At 29.0% G+C, this 18,420-nt stretch overlaps 1 protein-coding gene and 1 long non-coding RNA gene across 3 annotated transcripts in view; one reads left to right on the top strand and one right to left on the bottom strand.

Annotated features, from left to right (window-relative positions):
• The first annotated feature begins 58 nt into the window (after positions 1-58).
• LOC146957415 (mannan endo-1,4-beta-mannosidase 4-like) overlaps positions 59-18,420 on the top strand; it is a 29,134-nt gene continuing 10,772 nt past the window's right edge. The window contains exon 1 of the mRNA XM_085736478.1: positions 59-834. Within this exon, the coding sequence (XP_085592604.1) occupies positions 493-834 (342 nt within the window). The 5' untranslated portion in view covers positions 59-492. The remainder of the gene's footprint in view (positions 835-18,420) is intronic.
• Positions 8,910-11,340, bottom strand: LOC146957416 (uncharacterized). Of its 2 annotated transcripts, XR_015023146.1 has the most exons (4): positions 11,088-11,340; positions 10,871-10,936; positions 10,304-10,450; positions 8,910-9,079 (listed from the first exon to the last, which is right to left on the bottom strand). It is a non-coding gene; the product is annotated as an uncharacterized LOC146957416 (long non-coding RNA). The 2 variants fall into 2 exon arrangements; XR_015023145.1 differs by lacking the exon at positions 8,910-9,079 and having other exon boundaries at positions 10,401-10,450; positions 10,871-10,989; positions 11,088-11,251.

The raw sequence follows: 18,420 nt of genomic DNA, 5'->3' as shown, positions 1-18,420 counted from the left end.
TGCTAAAATTATTTATATTTTTACTTTTTTTAAATCCAATCAATCATCATAACCTAAAGCCAACAATAGACAGGTTGCGCATTAAATCCTAGCATATTTTGTGCGAGACGATTTTGCTCTTTTTACCCTTATTTCCTTTTCATGGTCTCTTTTATTTTGGCGAGTTGGATCTTCTAAAAGAAAATTTCCAGAAAATGTCAATGAGATACTTTTTGTGAAGACCATGCTTTCGTGTTTTTTCTTTTCTTTGGTAAAGTCCATGCTTTTGTGTTTTCATTGGTAGTATTTTGTTTTTCTTTCTAATGCTAATACCAACTACTTTTTAATAAAAGAAACAAATATAGATATTGCGTATGGTTAAAGAGTTTAATCAGTTACTTATTTTATGCAAATTAATTTTGTATATATTTAATTCTTCTAGGATTTATATATAACTCACGAGACTCTATAGTGAGCTACATATATTTTGCTATTGTAATTTAGAACTGAGGCATGGGGCTCAAAATTTTGGTATTGAGTCTATTGATGTATTTGATATCGGCTTCGGTTATTATTCAACATGGGAACAGCAAAAGAGTTAACGTTGGTGCTGGTTTCGTTCATAGAAAAGGCACTCATTTTATTCTAAATGGGAAGCCACATTATGTGAATGGATTCAATTCATATTGGTTAATGATCATGGCATCTGACCCATCTACAAGGTCTAAGGTCACTTCAAATTTCCAACAAGCTTCTCGACATGGTTTAAATGTAGGAAGAACATGGGCTTGCAACGATGGAGGTTATAAAGCCCTTCAGATCTCTCCTGGCAAGTACGATGAAAATGTCTTCAGGGTAATGTTATTTAATTTTAATTAATTTGATGTGTTCATGTTTGATATGATATTAACAAATTAAAAACCGTTTGTGGTGGTTTTCATAATAACGTTGCATGAATGCTTGTCTTTCGTAATCAAAACAACTAGTATGTATACCCGTGCCAAGCACGGGTTAGAATTCAATCATACTTAAGTCAAAAAATGTTATTGGAATCAAGTGTAAGTTACATTTCAACATTGAATAAAAGAGTGGAGGTTGGACAACATATAAGTTGGAAGACTCATATACTTAATACCTTAAATATTCGCTGAAAATGTAATATCATTCTCACTTGGATGATTGCTCTAGCTCCAATGGATCGATCTACACCACCGTGAGTTCCCCCATAAATTCCAACGGTCGTAACAAAATTCGGTTCGACTTTGTAGCAGGAGCGTGAGTGGGAGAGTTGTTATTGTGTCAAATGTGAGTAAAAGTTTAACATTGAATTCAAGAGTAGATATTGAGCTACATAATATTTCTAATGTCTTAAGATTTAGGGCGAAGATGTGGTGCCAATATCATTTATGTGGTGTTTTTTAGTCTAAAGTGATGATTAAACTAAATGTATGATCCCCCGGTAGTAAGAAAACTATGAACTATTTTTTTTTTAAAGTTTTTAGATGTCATGTATTTCTTTCAAATAATTCTTAATTCATTCTTTCAAACATTAATTTTAAATGAAACATGAATTCAATTTGTATGAATAAAAGCTCTCGCCAATTTGAGATTTTGAATGAGTCGCTTATACACATTACTCATTTATCTTTTAATAATAATACTTAATAAGAATGTAATTTCTTCAACAAATGAGTTCCACAAATAACTATATTGTTATATTCCAACAACACTTATTTATTTTAAAATAATTTATTTAATTAGATCTGTATAAAAGTGAAGAGAGTCGTTTCATAGACATTATTCTCTATTAGGCCCACCACTGTTTATTATGGTGTTAGCCCTATGGCTTTAAAGCTAAAGGGTTCCTAGTAATCTTAAGTTAAGTCGGGAGGTTAGTAAAGTTTGACCATTAACTGTTCCACCTAGAATCAAACTCATGTTCTCCATAATAATTCGTCGTTGATGGAGCTAATTGACCACATGAACAAAATTTCTTGTTTTATTTATTTAATTTTTTTAATTTAACATCGTGGTGATTTTGTTTGAATCTACAACAATTACTAATCAACATTTATTTATCCTCTAAAAAAATTAACATTTATTTATTCAATATTGGTATTAGCATTTTCTTTCTATTTTCATAAACTCCTAAAACATACAACACTCATGACATTCATATTTTAAAATGGTTTTTTATAATATATCGTTTCCATTTATTTATTTATTTTGGAGAGAATATCCTTTCCATTTATATAAATTAGAGCAATTAGAAAAATATACTCATGAGATATTTTGTATTTTTTCTCTCAAGTAATCCAGCGGTTAAATTCACACAATGAGGAGTATAAGTTTGAACATTGACACATGCATATCAATATCAAATGGAGCTTCCAACCGAGTTGCAATTATAGGACTGTAAAATTTATTTGAGCATTAATATGAATTATGAAATTAGAATTATTTGAAATATTTTTACTAAAAAAACATTGATTGTAATGTGATTGAACTCAAGTGGTTAGTGAGTTCCAAATTAATCAGGAAACCTGAGTTTGATTTTTCAGTAGAGTCCTTTAGATCAAACTCCGGTATACAAAGAGTCCTTTACAACAAAAATATTTTTTTTCACAAAGAAAAAAATTCCTATTTTGAGAGGTAAAAAGTTAATTACTTCACAAATGTTTATAATTTAAATTTAATTTCAATTGAATACCGATATTAATCATACTTATGTGGTTAAAGGTCACTGCATGAAATATATTAATAATATAAATATAAATTCCATATTAATAAAAAATGGGAATAAAATCATGGTTTAATTTCAAAGTAACGTTTTAAAAATTAGCAACAAATTTGCTTAATTTTTTTTTTTTGTAGCAATTCTTATGGTCCAAGACAAAAAATTGTAAATTATAATTAGTGATGATGGTGCTATGAATAAGAAACTTCTATAATAAGCTGAAAAAATTTAATGTATATAGTATAATATTTAAGGCTTTAGTAAAAAAATTAAGACATTTTTTTACAAAAGTTTAAGGCATTGTTTTATACTTAGAAATATTTTATCACAAATTAATTTTAGCATATGTGGTCATATCAATGAACAAAGTTCATTTGATTAAATGTCATAAAATTTTCAAATGAAATTCAAGATGATAAAAACAACATTTGGGACAAAGACTATCACTAAAATGAATAGAAAAGACCGTGTTGGCTCTTTTTTTGGATTTGATTTATGTCCCTAATTTTTTATCGGGTTAGATTTACGTCCCCTACTTTTTTTTCTCCATAAATTTTATTTTTATCTTAAAAAAACTTGTTAGTGTAGATCCTTAAAATGTCAATTATTTTCTAATTTTAATTTGCAAAATGTCTTTTTTTTAGGGAATTAGCAAAATGTCTTGAATACTATTTAAAATGAAAGACATAAGATTTTATTGATTATCATAGTTTAAAAGTTATATATTTAATTAAGAAAAAAGATATCCTATAAAACAAATGCTTTTTTAATGTCAAATGTTAGTAATTAGTTGTTAGATTTTTTTTTCCCGAAACAAAATTAATTGTTTTCTTCATCCAATCATCCAATTTTGTACCAAAAACCTAGAACATCATGGAAAAACACATTCAAACCAAACCAATAAATACATTGAATTAGACAATTGATATAACATTAAATTCTTGCATGGTTTTGCATCTTTTGTAGAAAAATAAAAGAAAAAATGTCATGTCAACATGCTATGTTATGGTTGAAAGTTGAGTGGAAAAACATACAATTTGCTTGTTATAAGAATTACATTTGTTGGAAAAAAATTATATTTAGCTTATTGTTAAAAAATATGTGTATGATTGAAACCTTTCATGATTTTGCTAAATCTAATTGGTCAAAAATTAAGACAAAGGGTGGATGAATCCATTTGATTGGTTGAGAAATCAAACAATGATAATAATTTGATGGTTGTCATTGAAACATGTTTTTTTTTAGGGGGCAAAGGGCCATTGAAAGGTATTAATAAGAAATCAAAAATTCATTTAGTTTTGTCATTATAAGACTTTTACAACTTTCCACTTATAAATAAGGTAATTAATAAAAATATTAATGCAGTTTTAAAGCATATGTGATTATTAAATTTAATAATAGAATGAATGATGGATACAAAAATATGACGTTGAATAAAACATAATATTTTTTCACTTAAAAAACGTAATAATTTAATAATCTTTAATTAGGATATTAATTTTAAAAATAGTATAAACTCATTTAAATATTTAATTAGGATGAAGGAAATAAAATATAAATGATTGTATGGTTTACTATTTTTTTGAAAATGCACTTAAAATTTTAGGGTAGCACCTTGCTCCCTTTTAGTTAAAGAAAAAGGAACTTTTTGACTCAAAAATCAAAAATTAAAGGTGCCATAAAATCGATTTTCTATTATGTATTTCTTATCTTTTTCACTCCAAAGTTATCGATTCAATCAATTTTTTGAAAATAGGATGCATTTCTTCTTGTCTATTTACTGGTTTCCATCTCAAGCATAAAGCAGCAAAAAAAAAAAAATCAAAAACCAAAATAACATATAAAAGAGCAAGATATTAAAAGTAAAATAACAACATAAGAAACATAAGAAAAATTAAACAAAAAAGAATAGATAGATAGGGGGATAAAAGTGATTATATTTGAACGTGGTAATAGAAATCCTTCGTATATATTCTAATTTATATGTGATGCATTTCTTCTTTTCTCTTGATTGGCTCCATGTCCAAAATAAAGATCCGAACAAAAACAAAGAACATATAAACACCAAAAGAAAATTGAAAAGAGAATATGAATAAGAAACATCAAGCTAAGAAATCACATAAAAAGGAACATAACAATAAGAAATGTTAAATAAACAATAAAAAATAAAACAAAAAGATAATGAGGTTGAAAGCAGTGATTTTTTATGGGAGGAAGAGGTAGATGAAAATAATAAAAAATCAAATTGTCTATATATAGAGAAAAAATCATATCATGATCAATTTTGATTGGTTGGTGAAAAATAAGTGAGTCATGATTCAATTTTAATTGGCTAATAGAAAATGAATGAGTCAAGATCCATTTTGATTGGTTGATGGAAAAATATTAAATGAAATGGGGAGTATGAAGATGCCACGTGTACTTTTACTCAAAGATGTAAGCTTTTGTATTATATAAAGATTTTTTTTTTGAAGAAGCATATAAATACAAATGTTAGCATGTAAGATGTTGTTTGATTTGTCTCAATGAATATTTTCAAATAGGATTATCAAAGTATGTGTTTATTTTTGAAAAAAGAAAATAGGATTTTTTTTATGCTTATTTAAAGATTATTGACCGTAAAAAAGGATAAATATTAGAATTAATGAATATATATCTTGCACATTAATACATATACAATTCTACAAATGTACTTGTTGGATCCAATTAACCACCCAAATTTGGGAGCTCCGTTGTTGACCGTCTTAGTCTATATTTTGACATCACAATGTTAGGTTTGTTTGAAGTCTAATTCGAAATGTTTTTGAGGCAAAATATCATATGATCCAAATATAAAATCAAACACGGTTAACTTTGACTTGGATGAATCTTTTGAAGAAAAAAAAATTCAATCAAATTTAATGCAATATAATTTGGATCACTATTTACATATCCAAAATAAAGTTTTGGAAAACTCTTTTAATGTTAATAATATAAAGGAACAATAGATTAATACATTTGATACAAAAATAGATTAAACTAATAAGTATTATTAAAAAAATTGGAAACCCTTTTCATTTCATTTTATCACAAGTTGATAAAATTTGACACACACACTCACTCATAAGATAAGAGTAGGATGAAGTATCATAAAAAAAAAATTAAAATTAGTAAATAATAGATTAATGTAATAAATTTGTAAAAGTTTAGTCTGGTGGTAAAAAGACTTATCACCAAATTAAATCAACTTGTGATAAAAAAAAATTGACCGATTTTCCAAAAAAGGTTAATAGAATTATTTTAAAAATGTCTTTAGGTTTAAATTTTTTTTAAAAAGATCAAAGTATTTTTATTCATAAATATTTCATTTTTTATGTAAAAAAAGTTAGTTAACAAATTAATCAATTTATTCATAAAAAATCAAATACATTATACATAACAATTATTATTAAAATTTGTCATTAAGGATAATCTTCTCATTAAAGCTAATTATTATTTGAAATCTTATAATAAAATGACTTATTTGAAGACATCATTATTCATTAAGGAAAATATCCTCATAAAAATATTACAATTCGATGACTTGTTTAGGAAGTTTGTATCGCATTAATATTTTTTTGGTTAAAGAGGGAAATATCACATTAATATATTTTATTAAATAATTTTATTTTTATTATTACTTTATTACTTGTATTTATTTGATTGGTTGTATATAACTTTTTTTAAAAGAAATATTGGTTGTATATAACTATTAATTATTATGTGAGAGTTCACCTTAGAATTTCTTACGTGAAAAGTGATACCGAGGGTGAGAAGTTGTTAAAATAGTTTAAGAAAAAAGGCATGTTAATGGTGTTGATAAAAACTCGTGAAACAAAAATCTAAATTCATACACATGTATTAATATATTTGTATTATTCATGTACATGTGATATACAATAAATTAATAATTATAAATCATGAAGAAAAAGGGGCATTCACGACACGCCGCACTAAAATTTCCAATATAATAAATACAATCTTCAGTTTCTTTGTCATTCTTGTATTTGAAAAAAAAACAATTAAAGAAATAGTGCGCTATTTCTTATACACTAAATTGAAACGCCTCATTATCAATGTCTTTTGCAATGCTCCATCATATGACTCTTCTTCCTCATAAACGACTTTTTGTGTGTCACAATTTCTAATCACTTTGTCTCCCTGTCTAAACTAAAAAACAATAAAAGATATAAAAATAAAAGCTTTATGTAATCTAAATTAAAAATGTAAACGACAATATATGTTAAGGAGAATGAGAGATTAACATTTTTCAATCACATATAAACCAAAGTCTACCAACAGAAACAATGAAAATTGAAATGATTATTCAAATAGGAGTCACAGAAAATAATATGAAAATAAGAAAACAAAGAACAATTCAACAAAAAATTTGAGTTTATAGAAGACTTTCAGAAAATTTATGTTGCATTTTCCAAGTGATGTAAAACTTGTGAGTATCATAAACAATATTTATAGGAAAAATCATCAAGTAATAACAATAATCACTCCCTTGATTTCTTCAAAAAAAAAAAATCACTCCCTTGATTTACAGATAAAATAAATGTGAAAAATATCCATTAATTTTCGAAAAGTCACACATTTGAAATTAGAAACAAAATCATATTAAGTTAAGTTGTATAAAAAAAATTAATGGTTCTGAATAAATATAATTAAATTATTTTAATTTGAATTACTTTAATCAAAACGTATTTTTATTACTTACATATATCAATAATTTGATCTCTTTGAAATTAAAATATTAAAATATAAATTATTCAATTAGTATTTTATTTGAATCTATGAATTTAATTTTAATAATATATTTAAATATAAATTTGTCTTATTTAATAATTAACTAATACTAATTGAAATAAAATACTAATTGTAATAATATTCCACAAATAAATTTATTATTAAATTAATATTAATTAATTTGGAATATCAATGCATCAATTCAGAATTGTTTTATAAAAAAAATAACACCATTAGTGCCCAATGCATTGGAATGTTGAATTAAGTCTATGATGCCACATGTCATAAGGATGCTTTAGGGAGGGTTTCGTTTTCATATATACGTTTGAGGAATAAGCCTAAAATGTACAATTTATAGATATAGATAGATAGATATGGATATAGATTCGAGGGTAATTTGGTAATATGATCATTACTGAAAATATAAAAAAAATGATAATTATCTCAATATCGTTTAAAAGAATCGTAAGTTTTTTCTTCAAAAAAAAAAAAAGAATCGTAAGTTTTAACACCTTTAAGAAACGGATGAATTTCATGCATTCTTAATGCACAAATTTCATGTTAACGCCTCAAAGAAATGGAGGAATCAAAATAAATGCATTTATTTAGCATTTTTAATGGTTTTTTATTATTTCTTTATTTGTTTCAAAGTCAATAAAGTTAATTATGGTATATTTTTGTGCTTCCAAAGATCTGAATATTTTTAATTTAATAATTTTTTGAGGTAATTTTTTTGGCTAATGAGGAATTACATGAATATATATTTTTCATAATATTAATAATAAATATATGCTATTACTATTTGTTTTTAAGGAATAATATATGCTAGTACTATTTGTAATCCAACAAATTAAAAAACAATTTATGAAATCCAATAAATTTATAGACGTCATTCATAATGAAAACAATAATATATTACTACTATTATCTCGATAGTTAATTATTATATTATTAAAAAAAATTATGCACAATATTAGGCCTATTCTTTTTTTTTAAGAGATATTAGGCCTATTCTAAAAAGTAGTATATAGAATCATGCATATTGGTGCACAAATTTAATTTGAAACTACAATGCCTATTCTGGTTACTATCATAATAATGTTTTTCTCTAGAAAATAATAATCATGATAATGCTATTTTAGGAATATTAATATTGCAATTTATTTATAATATCAAAATCAAAAATATAAATGGTTATAAAAATTAATTTGGGATAGCATTAAATATGAAATGCATGAGAGAAGAGTGCCACATGTTGAGACTTGGAGCAAATGCAAATGCTTGAGGAAGAGTGCCACATGTCAACACCAAAAGAAGAGAAAATGAAATAGGTCTCAAATTTATATAACTAGTGTAACACCCATACTAAATTTATCTAGAATATTTAGCATGTGCGTTAAACTTAGTATTGGATACATTAAAATTACAATAAATAAAAATTTCTCCAAATAAATTATAGAATTACTTGTCTTATACATCTGAAAGAGTATCAATGACGTTTACAAAATACATGCAATGACAAGTAAACATAATTTTTCCAGCTTCTTCTGCTACTTCATCACGAAATGTTCAGCTTGTGCACCACCTGAGAATCTGAAATAAAATAAAAGGGATTGGGGTGAGACAGGATGTCTCAGTGAGTTCCACCTATCCTAGGTTGTAGGCAATCACAGGGAACCTAGGATCGCCATCTGTCTCTAAACTTAACCCATTCCGGGTTTATACTGTTTTATCATGCATAACTGAGCGATCGGGGGATAACTAGGATCGCTATCTGAATTACTAATATAATTCTAATACTAATGATAAAATCATAAACATAATCATAATGTCTGTCATATTATGTTAGAAATGTTAGCGTTGAACAAACAATATTATCTGAGTTGATTTTACGGAATAAACCCAGGTGGAGTAACCCCGGAATTTATTCCACTCTGACCGGTATTAATTTCCAACTGGCGGGAACCCAACTGACGGGGATACCGGACTCCTCTTATTGTCATGGGGTCATCCTTACGGATAGTGCCCGTTCCAACTGGCGGGAACCTTTCGTATCCAACTGGCGGGAATAGCGAAAGCCATGACTTATAAATTATTTAATATTATAAATTGAACTGATTCTCTGATAACTGAGTTAATCCTCAACTCCACTACTGACGGGGATCTAGAGAGGAATAACTTATCTTAACTGATTTTCTTATGATGATAATTTTTCTAAATCTGATAACAAAGACGTAGTAATCCCGTCTTAACATGACTTTACTATTCTGGGTCAGTAGCATACCCATAATTACATATTCATATATTATTCTTAATATCTCTCTCGTCAATGTATGCGTATAAGCACTAATGTTGGAAAATGCATAGCATTCCATATACATAGTTTATAGGAACAAAAGTTCAAGCCTTGGCCACATAAAAATCAATTCCCACACGATAACAACTTCTTGCTATATGGCCTGCAATATTGAAACAAGTTTACTGGAAGAAATAAAAAAAGGTTCTAAACTTTGGCCATATAACAACCAAGTCTCATGATAACAAATCGATTAATATGTAGCTTGGCCTTATTTAAAACAAGTGATGAAGAGAAAGAAAAATAACACGGCTGCATAATTTTGGGTTTTTCAAAATTATCATAATGCAGTAACATGATTCGAATGCACATTGACATTTTTCCAACATTAATCCTAACATAGCACATACATTAACATCAAGGGTAACACTAGTGCTTATAAATCTATTCTAAAACAATTGTCATCTCACAATTTCACATTCTAAGACCCAAGGAAAGTGCTAATACTAAGAGGAACTCACCTAACCGCTTTTCTGACAACTTCAAAACAGCTTAACCTTCCCTGAGCTTCTGCCATCTTTGACTTCAGCTTCAATCTCTATTCTATTAAGTCAAACATGTCCAAACAGCTCCGCAATCACACTTTAGTTCCTTTTGAGTATATCGTCCTTAACAGTTCAACCCGAGCAATGTACCGAAAATTGTAGCATGTACATTTTAGCCACATTAGTGCAGATTTTTAATTCAAAACTGAAACTTGTAACTCAATTTTCTCAGTCATAACATAACTTATTTAAGCCATTTCAAAGCCTATTTCGTGTTAAATTTTGTCTTCTTTCTAATGGCTCAAGTCCCATTCCAAAACGAATCATGTAGCAGAAGTTATGACAGTTTTACCAACAGCAGGTCTATACGAATTTTTAACTAACATTTCACATAACTCAGCCATAATCATTCTAGTCATACCAATTAGTTTCGACAACAATACCAGCCCATAATACAACAACAACAGTCCATTTTCAGGTGCTTAAGCAACTAATTCATCCAATTATCACCAACATTAAATTCAAGCTTAAAAGTGAACTCACCTCCATGAGAAATTTTCTCTTAAAGCGAGATGTCCTAAAGCTTCATCTCCAATTCCCACTTAAAACCTGATCCGTAATAGCCCAACAATCCTCTTCAGTATTGAGACCACATGCAAAAGCTTATCTCAACCAAAATTGAGAAAAGAAATAATTATGGTAAATGGAATTGTGTCACATACAACCAACCCAAGTAATAATAGGGTAAAGAATAACTTACCAAGCTTAACTATTCTTCCAATTGACCGAACTTGGTGGCCATCACCTGAATTAGGAGACAAAAATGGAAGATTGAAAAAATTTGAAGGAAGGGGCGGTTTGGCTTGAATAAAAGGGAGGGAGAAATTTTGAGCTTATTTGATGCAAACAACACCTCTAGGAACCTTTAGGCATGGCTTTGGTGATGATTATTGGAGGTTTGAAGGATTTGAAGATGATGGTGGAGTGGTGAGGGAGAGGACCGATTGGGTCTTGAGAGAGGAAGGTAGTGGAATTGTGTAGAAAATTATAGTATTTTCCTATATAAAATATACTTGGCCACCAAAATGTCTATTTTACCCTTGATTCTAAATGGATTATGGATGAAAAATGTCTCATTGATAATTCGGGAAATAACTGACACAGAAATTGACAGTGATTTTAAGCAGGGTATTACAACTAGTGTAATGACCCGTGCCAAGCACGGGGAAATAAAAAACTGTTTTTTTATCAAATGTATAGATATTATATTATTTTATTTTATCTTAAAGTTATAAGTGGTTATAATTTAAATTTGACATGGACAAAAATACCATCTTAATTTTGTTTATTTTGTATACATTTTGAAATATCTAAACACTGCACATAACGATTAAAGTATTTGGAGTTATAGTTATACTAATTATTTGTAGTTTAAGATGCTGATCATTCTTAATCTTAGCCAACGTTTGATTTTTTTATATAACAGTCAGTGTCACATGCATACACGTAGTCTGTAAATGCAAATGTTAAATTTTTTACCGGTGTGTATAAACATAGCTTAGGCTACAGAAACGCTGATTGTTATTTGTTTTTAATTTTTACAAAACCAATGGTCTAATGTAAATATTGTATTTTAGGGTAACAACGATGTAAAAAAAAAAAAAGGTTCCGCGGATTGTTAAACCTGAAAAGTGCATCAATTAAAAGTCAATGACAGGAGGACCTGCTTATATAGAAATTGCATGTCCTGTAATGACCAGTACGCCTTACAAAGAAATTAAAAAAAACGACTTCCAAGAAATATGCAACTTTAATTTTCTAAATTATAGCAACAACAATTCTAAAACATAACCAATGATCATACTTTTTGAAAAACTTCACGATACACAACATTTGTGGTCTCCTTGCAAACATTATTATCTTCATCCAAGATGAGCAGCTTCAAACCTTTTCTAGAAGTAACTCGAGAGACAATGACATAGAGTTATCCATGCGTGAACACGGGCTTAGGAAGATAAACTCCCACTCGAGATAAAGATTGACCCTGACTTTTATTTAATGTCATTGCAAAACAAAGCGTCACTCGGAATAAGATTCATCCTGGGAATGAATACCCTGGTACCTGCCCTTTTTCCTGTAATTACGGTAGCAGCTATCGTGCTCTTCCCTAGATGTGTAACTGTCAGCCTCGTACCATTACACAATCCATTGGCCTGATCGATGTTTCTCATCAGCATAACTGGACATCCCGCCCTTAGTTTCAACCGGTGATTTGGAATTCCATATCTCTAAATACCATTAAGAAATTCCGTTGTGAACCACTCGCTTTGGAATCAGAGCTTAAATACTCTTTCTCTTCACCTGGAATCAGTGACATCATATAATCGTTAACATGCTCAACTGAATCAAGCGTTGGTTCGAATATTCCCCTTTCTTGGAAAAATAGTGGGTCGCCAAGGTTATCATTCAAATCGGGATACACAATGTCTATAAGTGACATCAACGAATTTGTTGTGTCCGATATGAGCAAATCTTCAGTAATTTCTACCTTCATTTTACCATTCTCATCCGAAGCGTCGTTGCCGTCTCCAATTGAGAGTATCTACTTGCCAAAATTAGCAATTTCTTCCTGCTCTTCAGGTACCGAAGATGCACCCAATCTCATATTAACAGTAAGTCTCAACACATTACAATAAGTCCATATCTTTGATGAATTGATTGAGGCATCAACAATATCCTGCCCCGTTCCTTTTCGGACAACAGACAATATCTTCCTGAAATCACCACCTAAAACTATTGTCATTCCACCAAAAGGTCTACACTTGTTTAGGGGATCATTCTTGGACATGATATCACGCATTGATCAATCAACTGCCTCAAAACACCATTAGTGCATCATTGGAGCCTCATCCCAAATTATCAACTTTTCAGCACGCACCAGGTCTTCCCTAGGACTATCCTTTTCCATCGTAAGCGAAGATGCCTCATTAATCCTAATAGGGATTGACAGCGTCGAGTGCGCGTTCTTCCACCTGGTAAGAGAAGAGCCAATGAACAATGTTTTCCCCTTCGATCTAACAGCAGCCGACAATGTTTTCCATATAAAGGTTTTTCGAGTACCACCGTAACCATATAAGAAAAAGAAACCACCGTCTTCAGAACCAACAGACTCCATGATCTTGTCATGCACACATCATTGTTCATTAGTCAGCATCAGTAACATATCAGTGTGTCTCTTTTCTAGTTCATCTTTGTTGTAATTTAGCTCATCAACGATGAGCTTGTTTGTGAAAGTTGGCATGTCTGCTGCGTTTAGCCTGGGCATAGATTTGAAGTCAGTAAACGACCGTCCGTTTTCCTGAAGCAGCATTTCAATTTCAATCAAACACAGGTTCTTCAAGTCATCGTCACTGATACGTATATCTGCATATTAAATGTAAAGTCACGAAATTAATATTAACACCTTTGCATGCATATGTGTGCACGTTGAAGAGAAAGAAAAAATATTAGCTTTATATGAGAATCCTTCATATTTAAACATATCAGCCTAAAAAATGTGAAAAATGCTGAATGATATCGTAGAGTTAGTAAGTCTTAGTTTGTTTTTTACTATATCCTAAAAAAAGTACCTCTTAACTACTTAAACTACTCTAATCAGCCTTTACTATATCCTAAAAAACACACCCCTCGAAAACAACCTTGTCATCAAGGTTGGAATGTGCTAAATTTATTAATGTGTAATAGTCTTCAAATGTATCACCCTTATCCCTATTTTTTATTAGTGAAGTACTATTTTGATTCTCACTTTAATTTGAACTCTTTGGTTCCACCAAGATTCTTTACTCCTATCTAGGTCCAAAACCTATTAATTATTCTAGTGTCTCTTTTGCTACTTTTCTAATCTCATATGTCATATTGTTCCACGTATCATTTTCGCTTCTATGTAGCTTCACACAACCTTCCTTCAAAATCTTTTGTAGGAAAACACTTTAGTTTTGATCCTTTAAATGTCACCACTTGATCCTTGTATTCCAATCATGACCTCTCATCTCCGCTCTTATCTTAACCCTTACATCCATAACCAATATTATATGTTGGATAGTCAAACTCTCTCCATGTAAAACTTTAAATTCAAACAAATATTGTTATCATAATTCCTAATAAGAAATAAATCTAGTTGAGAACATGAAATCCCACTCTTGTATGTAATAAATTTCCTTTTTATTTTCCTAAAGTAAGATTAAAAGACTACAAAAAATCTAGGACGGATTTACCCTATCCATTTATGTCCCCGAGGCTATACCCTCATTCACGCGTTTAAAACTTATCAAACATTCCTCACATGCCCATTTAGATCCCCTTCTAGAAAAACATTTTCTCCTTGTGGTATATCTTGAATTAAACCTTTCAAATCCTTCCAAAATTTAACTTTAGAATATTCTTCCAAACCTACCTAAGGTGAGTAAACACTCGTAACATTAAAAATGTCTTATTTCCTTTAAAAAAAATAAAAAATAAAGATGTCTTATTAAACTAAAAATTTGTGGGATTCAATCAAATCTCACATCCTCTTTACATCCACAGTATCCTTTTTCAATTCCTTATCCACAATAATGCCTACACCATTTCTCGATCTAACTTTTCCAGTTTATCAATGCTTAAATCTTGAACTATCTAATTCTTTCGCTTTTTCACCTACCCACATAGTTTCTTGTTGGCACATAAAATTAATCTTCATTTTAGTCATAGCGTCAACTATTACAATATATGTTCAAGTAAGGGTGCCTTTATTCCATGTTCTAAAACGGATCATACTCTCATTAACTAACTTCTTTACCCACACTCGTTCACAAAGATGTGGAGACCCTTGCTTATTTTTTACTGCATTCAAGCAGCAATGTATCCATCCTTGCTCATTTAACATTGTATTTGAGCTATACAACACGCTTCTTCTACGCATTGACCCAATGTCACACTACTATATACTCGGTCCATGTCATAGAGATTCAAAGTGTTTCAATTAAATTCAAGTGTTCAAATTTTAATTAGTAGAATCTAGTCCAAGTCTTGAAATTTTTATAATATAAAATGCAATTTAATTATATATATTTTAAGATTTTTTAAAAAAAGTTACGTGTAATTATTTATTGCTCCAACCTAATGATACTTGATTGCATCGAGTAATAGATTACAATGAAAACCGACCCATCCTGTGAACACCTGTAGGCGTGGATGTTGAAGCATGTTTGCTTAATTTTTTTAAATAGGTATCATCATCCATAATTAATTTTTTTTTATACCCATGACGATCATAAACTTATGTTTGCTTAAATTTAATTTTTTTTATTGAATGATTTTTCTTACAAACGATGAAGGAATTAAATGATTGTATTTCCTATGTTAGTGGTCATTTACTATTGATTGATTTTACTTTCCTCATCAATGGAACTCTCTTCAGTTCATTAAAAAACAATGACATGTTGAAAGTGCTCATCCCACCTTACTTAGAAAAAGGTTATTTTTTAAGACAAAAAATAGGTATATTTTTATTTTATTTTTCAGGAGAAGGAGATGGTTTGCATGGTATAATATGAGTTAGACTACCCGTTGTACTCTCTTTTGTTATGTATTATTTTCCTTATTAAAAGTCAAACATTTAAATATCCAATTGTCATTATTTATCTTTTGATAAAATATATTTTTTAATTCAGATTTAATGCACATTAGGATTATAGAAATCAATATATACTTTTTTAATGATTTCTATAATAAAAACAATAAAAATTGAAATTCCTGTAAATAAAAAACTATAATAATCATTTATAAGTATAGTAGAAATTTCCACAACTAATTAGTTGCCTTATTTTTAACTTTCATTTAAAATTTAAGGTTGACCATAATTTTTTTCCGTTAAATTTTAAATTAGCAACCACATAATATTAAATAAGTTATTTGTCCCAAATTTTTTATTTCATACTTTGATTGATTCTCTTGATTCCGAGAACTTGCTTGGTTTGATTTTTTTTTAATGATGGTTCAATGATTTATTGTTTACCAAGAATAGTAGAAACATGAATTGAAGAACGGGGAGGAGGGTTAAGATTAAATAGAAATAAAAAAATGATACATACATATTCATTATTGAGTGATTTAAAATATTCATTGAATTTGTTTTTTGTGATTGCCTTGATTGAAGCATTTCAAATTTTCTACAATTTGTTTACCTTTAAAGCAATTAATTCTTAATTCATGAGTTTTATTTTTTTAAATAAAAGAGGATTTTTTTTACGATGGTTTAAAAGTTATTCAATGGTGATCGACTATGGAAAACGGAAAATTTGCTATATATTCTTAAATGATTTAAAGAATACCGTGAATTTTTAAGATATCCTTGATTGCAGCAAGTCAAAGTTTCAACAATTCATTTATACTTCATCCGTTTCAAAATACATTTCACAATTTTACAATATGCATTATTAACATAACTTACTTTGACCACATTTTTTAACTAATATATAAATACAAATGTTAGCATGTAAGATGTTGTTTGATTTGTCTCAATGAATATTTTAAAATATGATTATCAAAGTATGTGTTTATTTTTTAAAAATGAAAATAGGATTTTTTTTATGCTTATTTAAAGATTATTGATCATAAAAAATGATAAATATTAGAATTACCGCATATATATTCTGCACATTAATATATATACAATTCTACAAATGTAAAATTTCTTTGTCAGAGTGAAAAAGATATAATACAAATATCATTCTTTTAACATTCACCTCGAAGCAAACCCTTACCTTCAAAGGACATTAATGTTAATAGAATTGGTCCATGAACCCATCCATGGACTGTGCATACTTGATTCACCTCGAAGCAAACCTTGAACCCTTTCTTTTTTTGTTGAACTTATAGATATAGTATATTTGATGTATGATAATTTAAAACTATAACGATGATCAACAAAAAACATATGAATTTGATTTATATAATTTTTATATAGAGATTTTAAATTGTCTTATTTTTGGGTGATGTTTATATTTTTAAAGTTATATTTCTACCAATAAGGTTCGTAAAATATATTTTAATTTATTTAATGTTTTTCTATATGATTAAAATTATGTTTTGTATAAAATTTATTTAATATGTACAAACTTCACAAATAAGTCGACTATTTGGAAAAGAATTTTTTTTTTACATATCATTAATGCATTAAAATCATGTGGTTCTCCTTCCTTTCTCCGATGTATAAGATCTTCCTTTCTCCAATAAATGTATAAGATAATCTATTAATGGGTTTAAATTAATTTAATCAAAAGATTGCGATTCACATTACCTTTTAAAATTAATAATGGTTTTGTGTGAATATTGAATAATTAAGTTTGTTAATATCTCATCAAACTACTATTTGTATAGACCAATTTTCGTTTTATATATTCGATTTATGCAAAGAAAAAAACAACATCGTTGTGTTAGAAAGAATGAAGACAATAGAAAGAAAAAGACAATACTAATGGATGTCCAACTCGAATTTTTCATTCGCACCCATAACCAAATTTCTATAATATTCAATAAGATCCTATCAATATTAGAATCTTAAGAAAAAAATCATGATAAACATATGACAGTTCTTACAACCTGTTTTTGTAGATGCACGTCAAAGCTGAAAGTACAACATAATCATTAGTCTATAGAAACACCACTATTTTGGAATGTGAAATATCATTTATGTAACATCCCAGACGACTTTAAGCATTGCCGACTGACCCTACAAACAAACACGAGTCTTTTCAGCGTGTTTTGTTCTCACTCGCACGCTTACCGGGAAACTTCTCGGTAGGTCACCCATCCAAAGACTACTCCAAGTCAAGCACGCTAAACTGTGGAGTTCTTATGGAATGGGCTACCAAAAAGAAGATGCATCTTGTTGATATAGGTAGTACCAAACAATTCTTATAAGCCTTCATTCAACCATGTAGTCCCATACCTACACGACCTCAGGATCCCTTTCATTCCGATGTGATTCGGTTCCTCTAGAAGCTGTTGGGAGCCGCTCACTTTCGTGCCTTGTGCACCGGCGATCACTCTCC

This window comes from Medicago sativa, chromosome 1 (assembly GCF_051527215.1).
Source record: "Medicago sativa cultivar Bolivia chromosome 1, Bolivia_mono, whole genome shotgun sequence".
Lineage (NCBI taxonomy): Eukaryota > Viridiplantae > Streptophyta > Magnoliopsida > Fabales > Fabaceae > Medicago > Medicago sativa.
The sequence above is the reverse complement of the archived record's forward strand: the minus strand, read 5'-3'. Positions and strand labels throughout refer to the sequence as shown.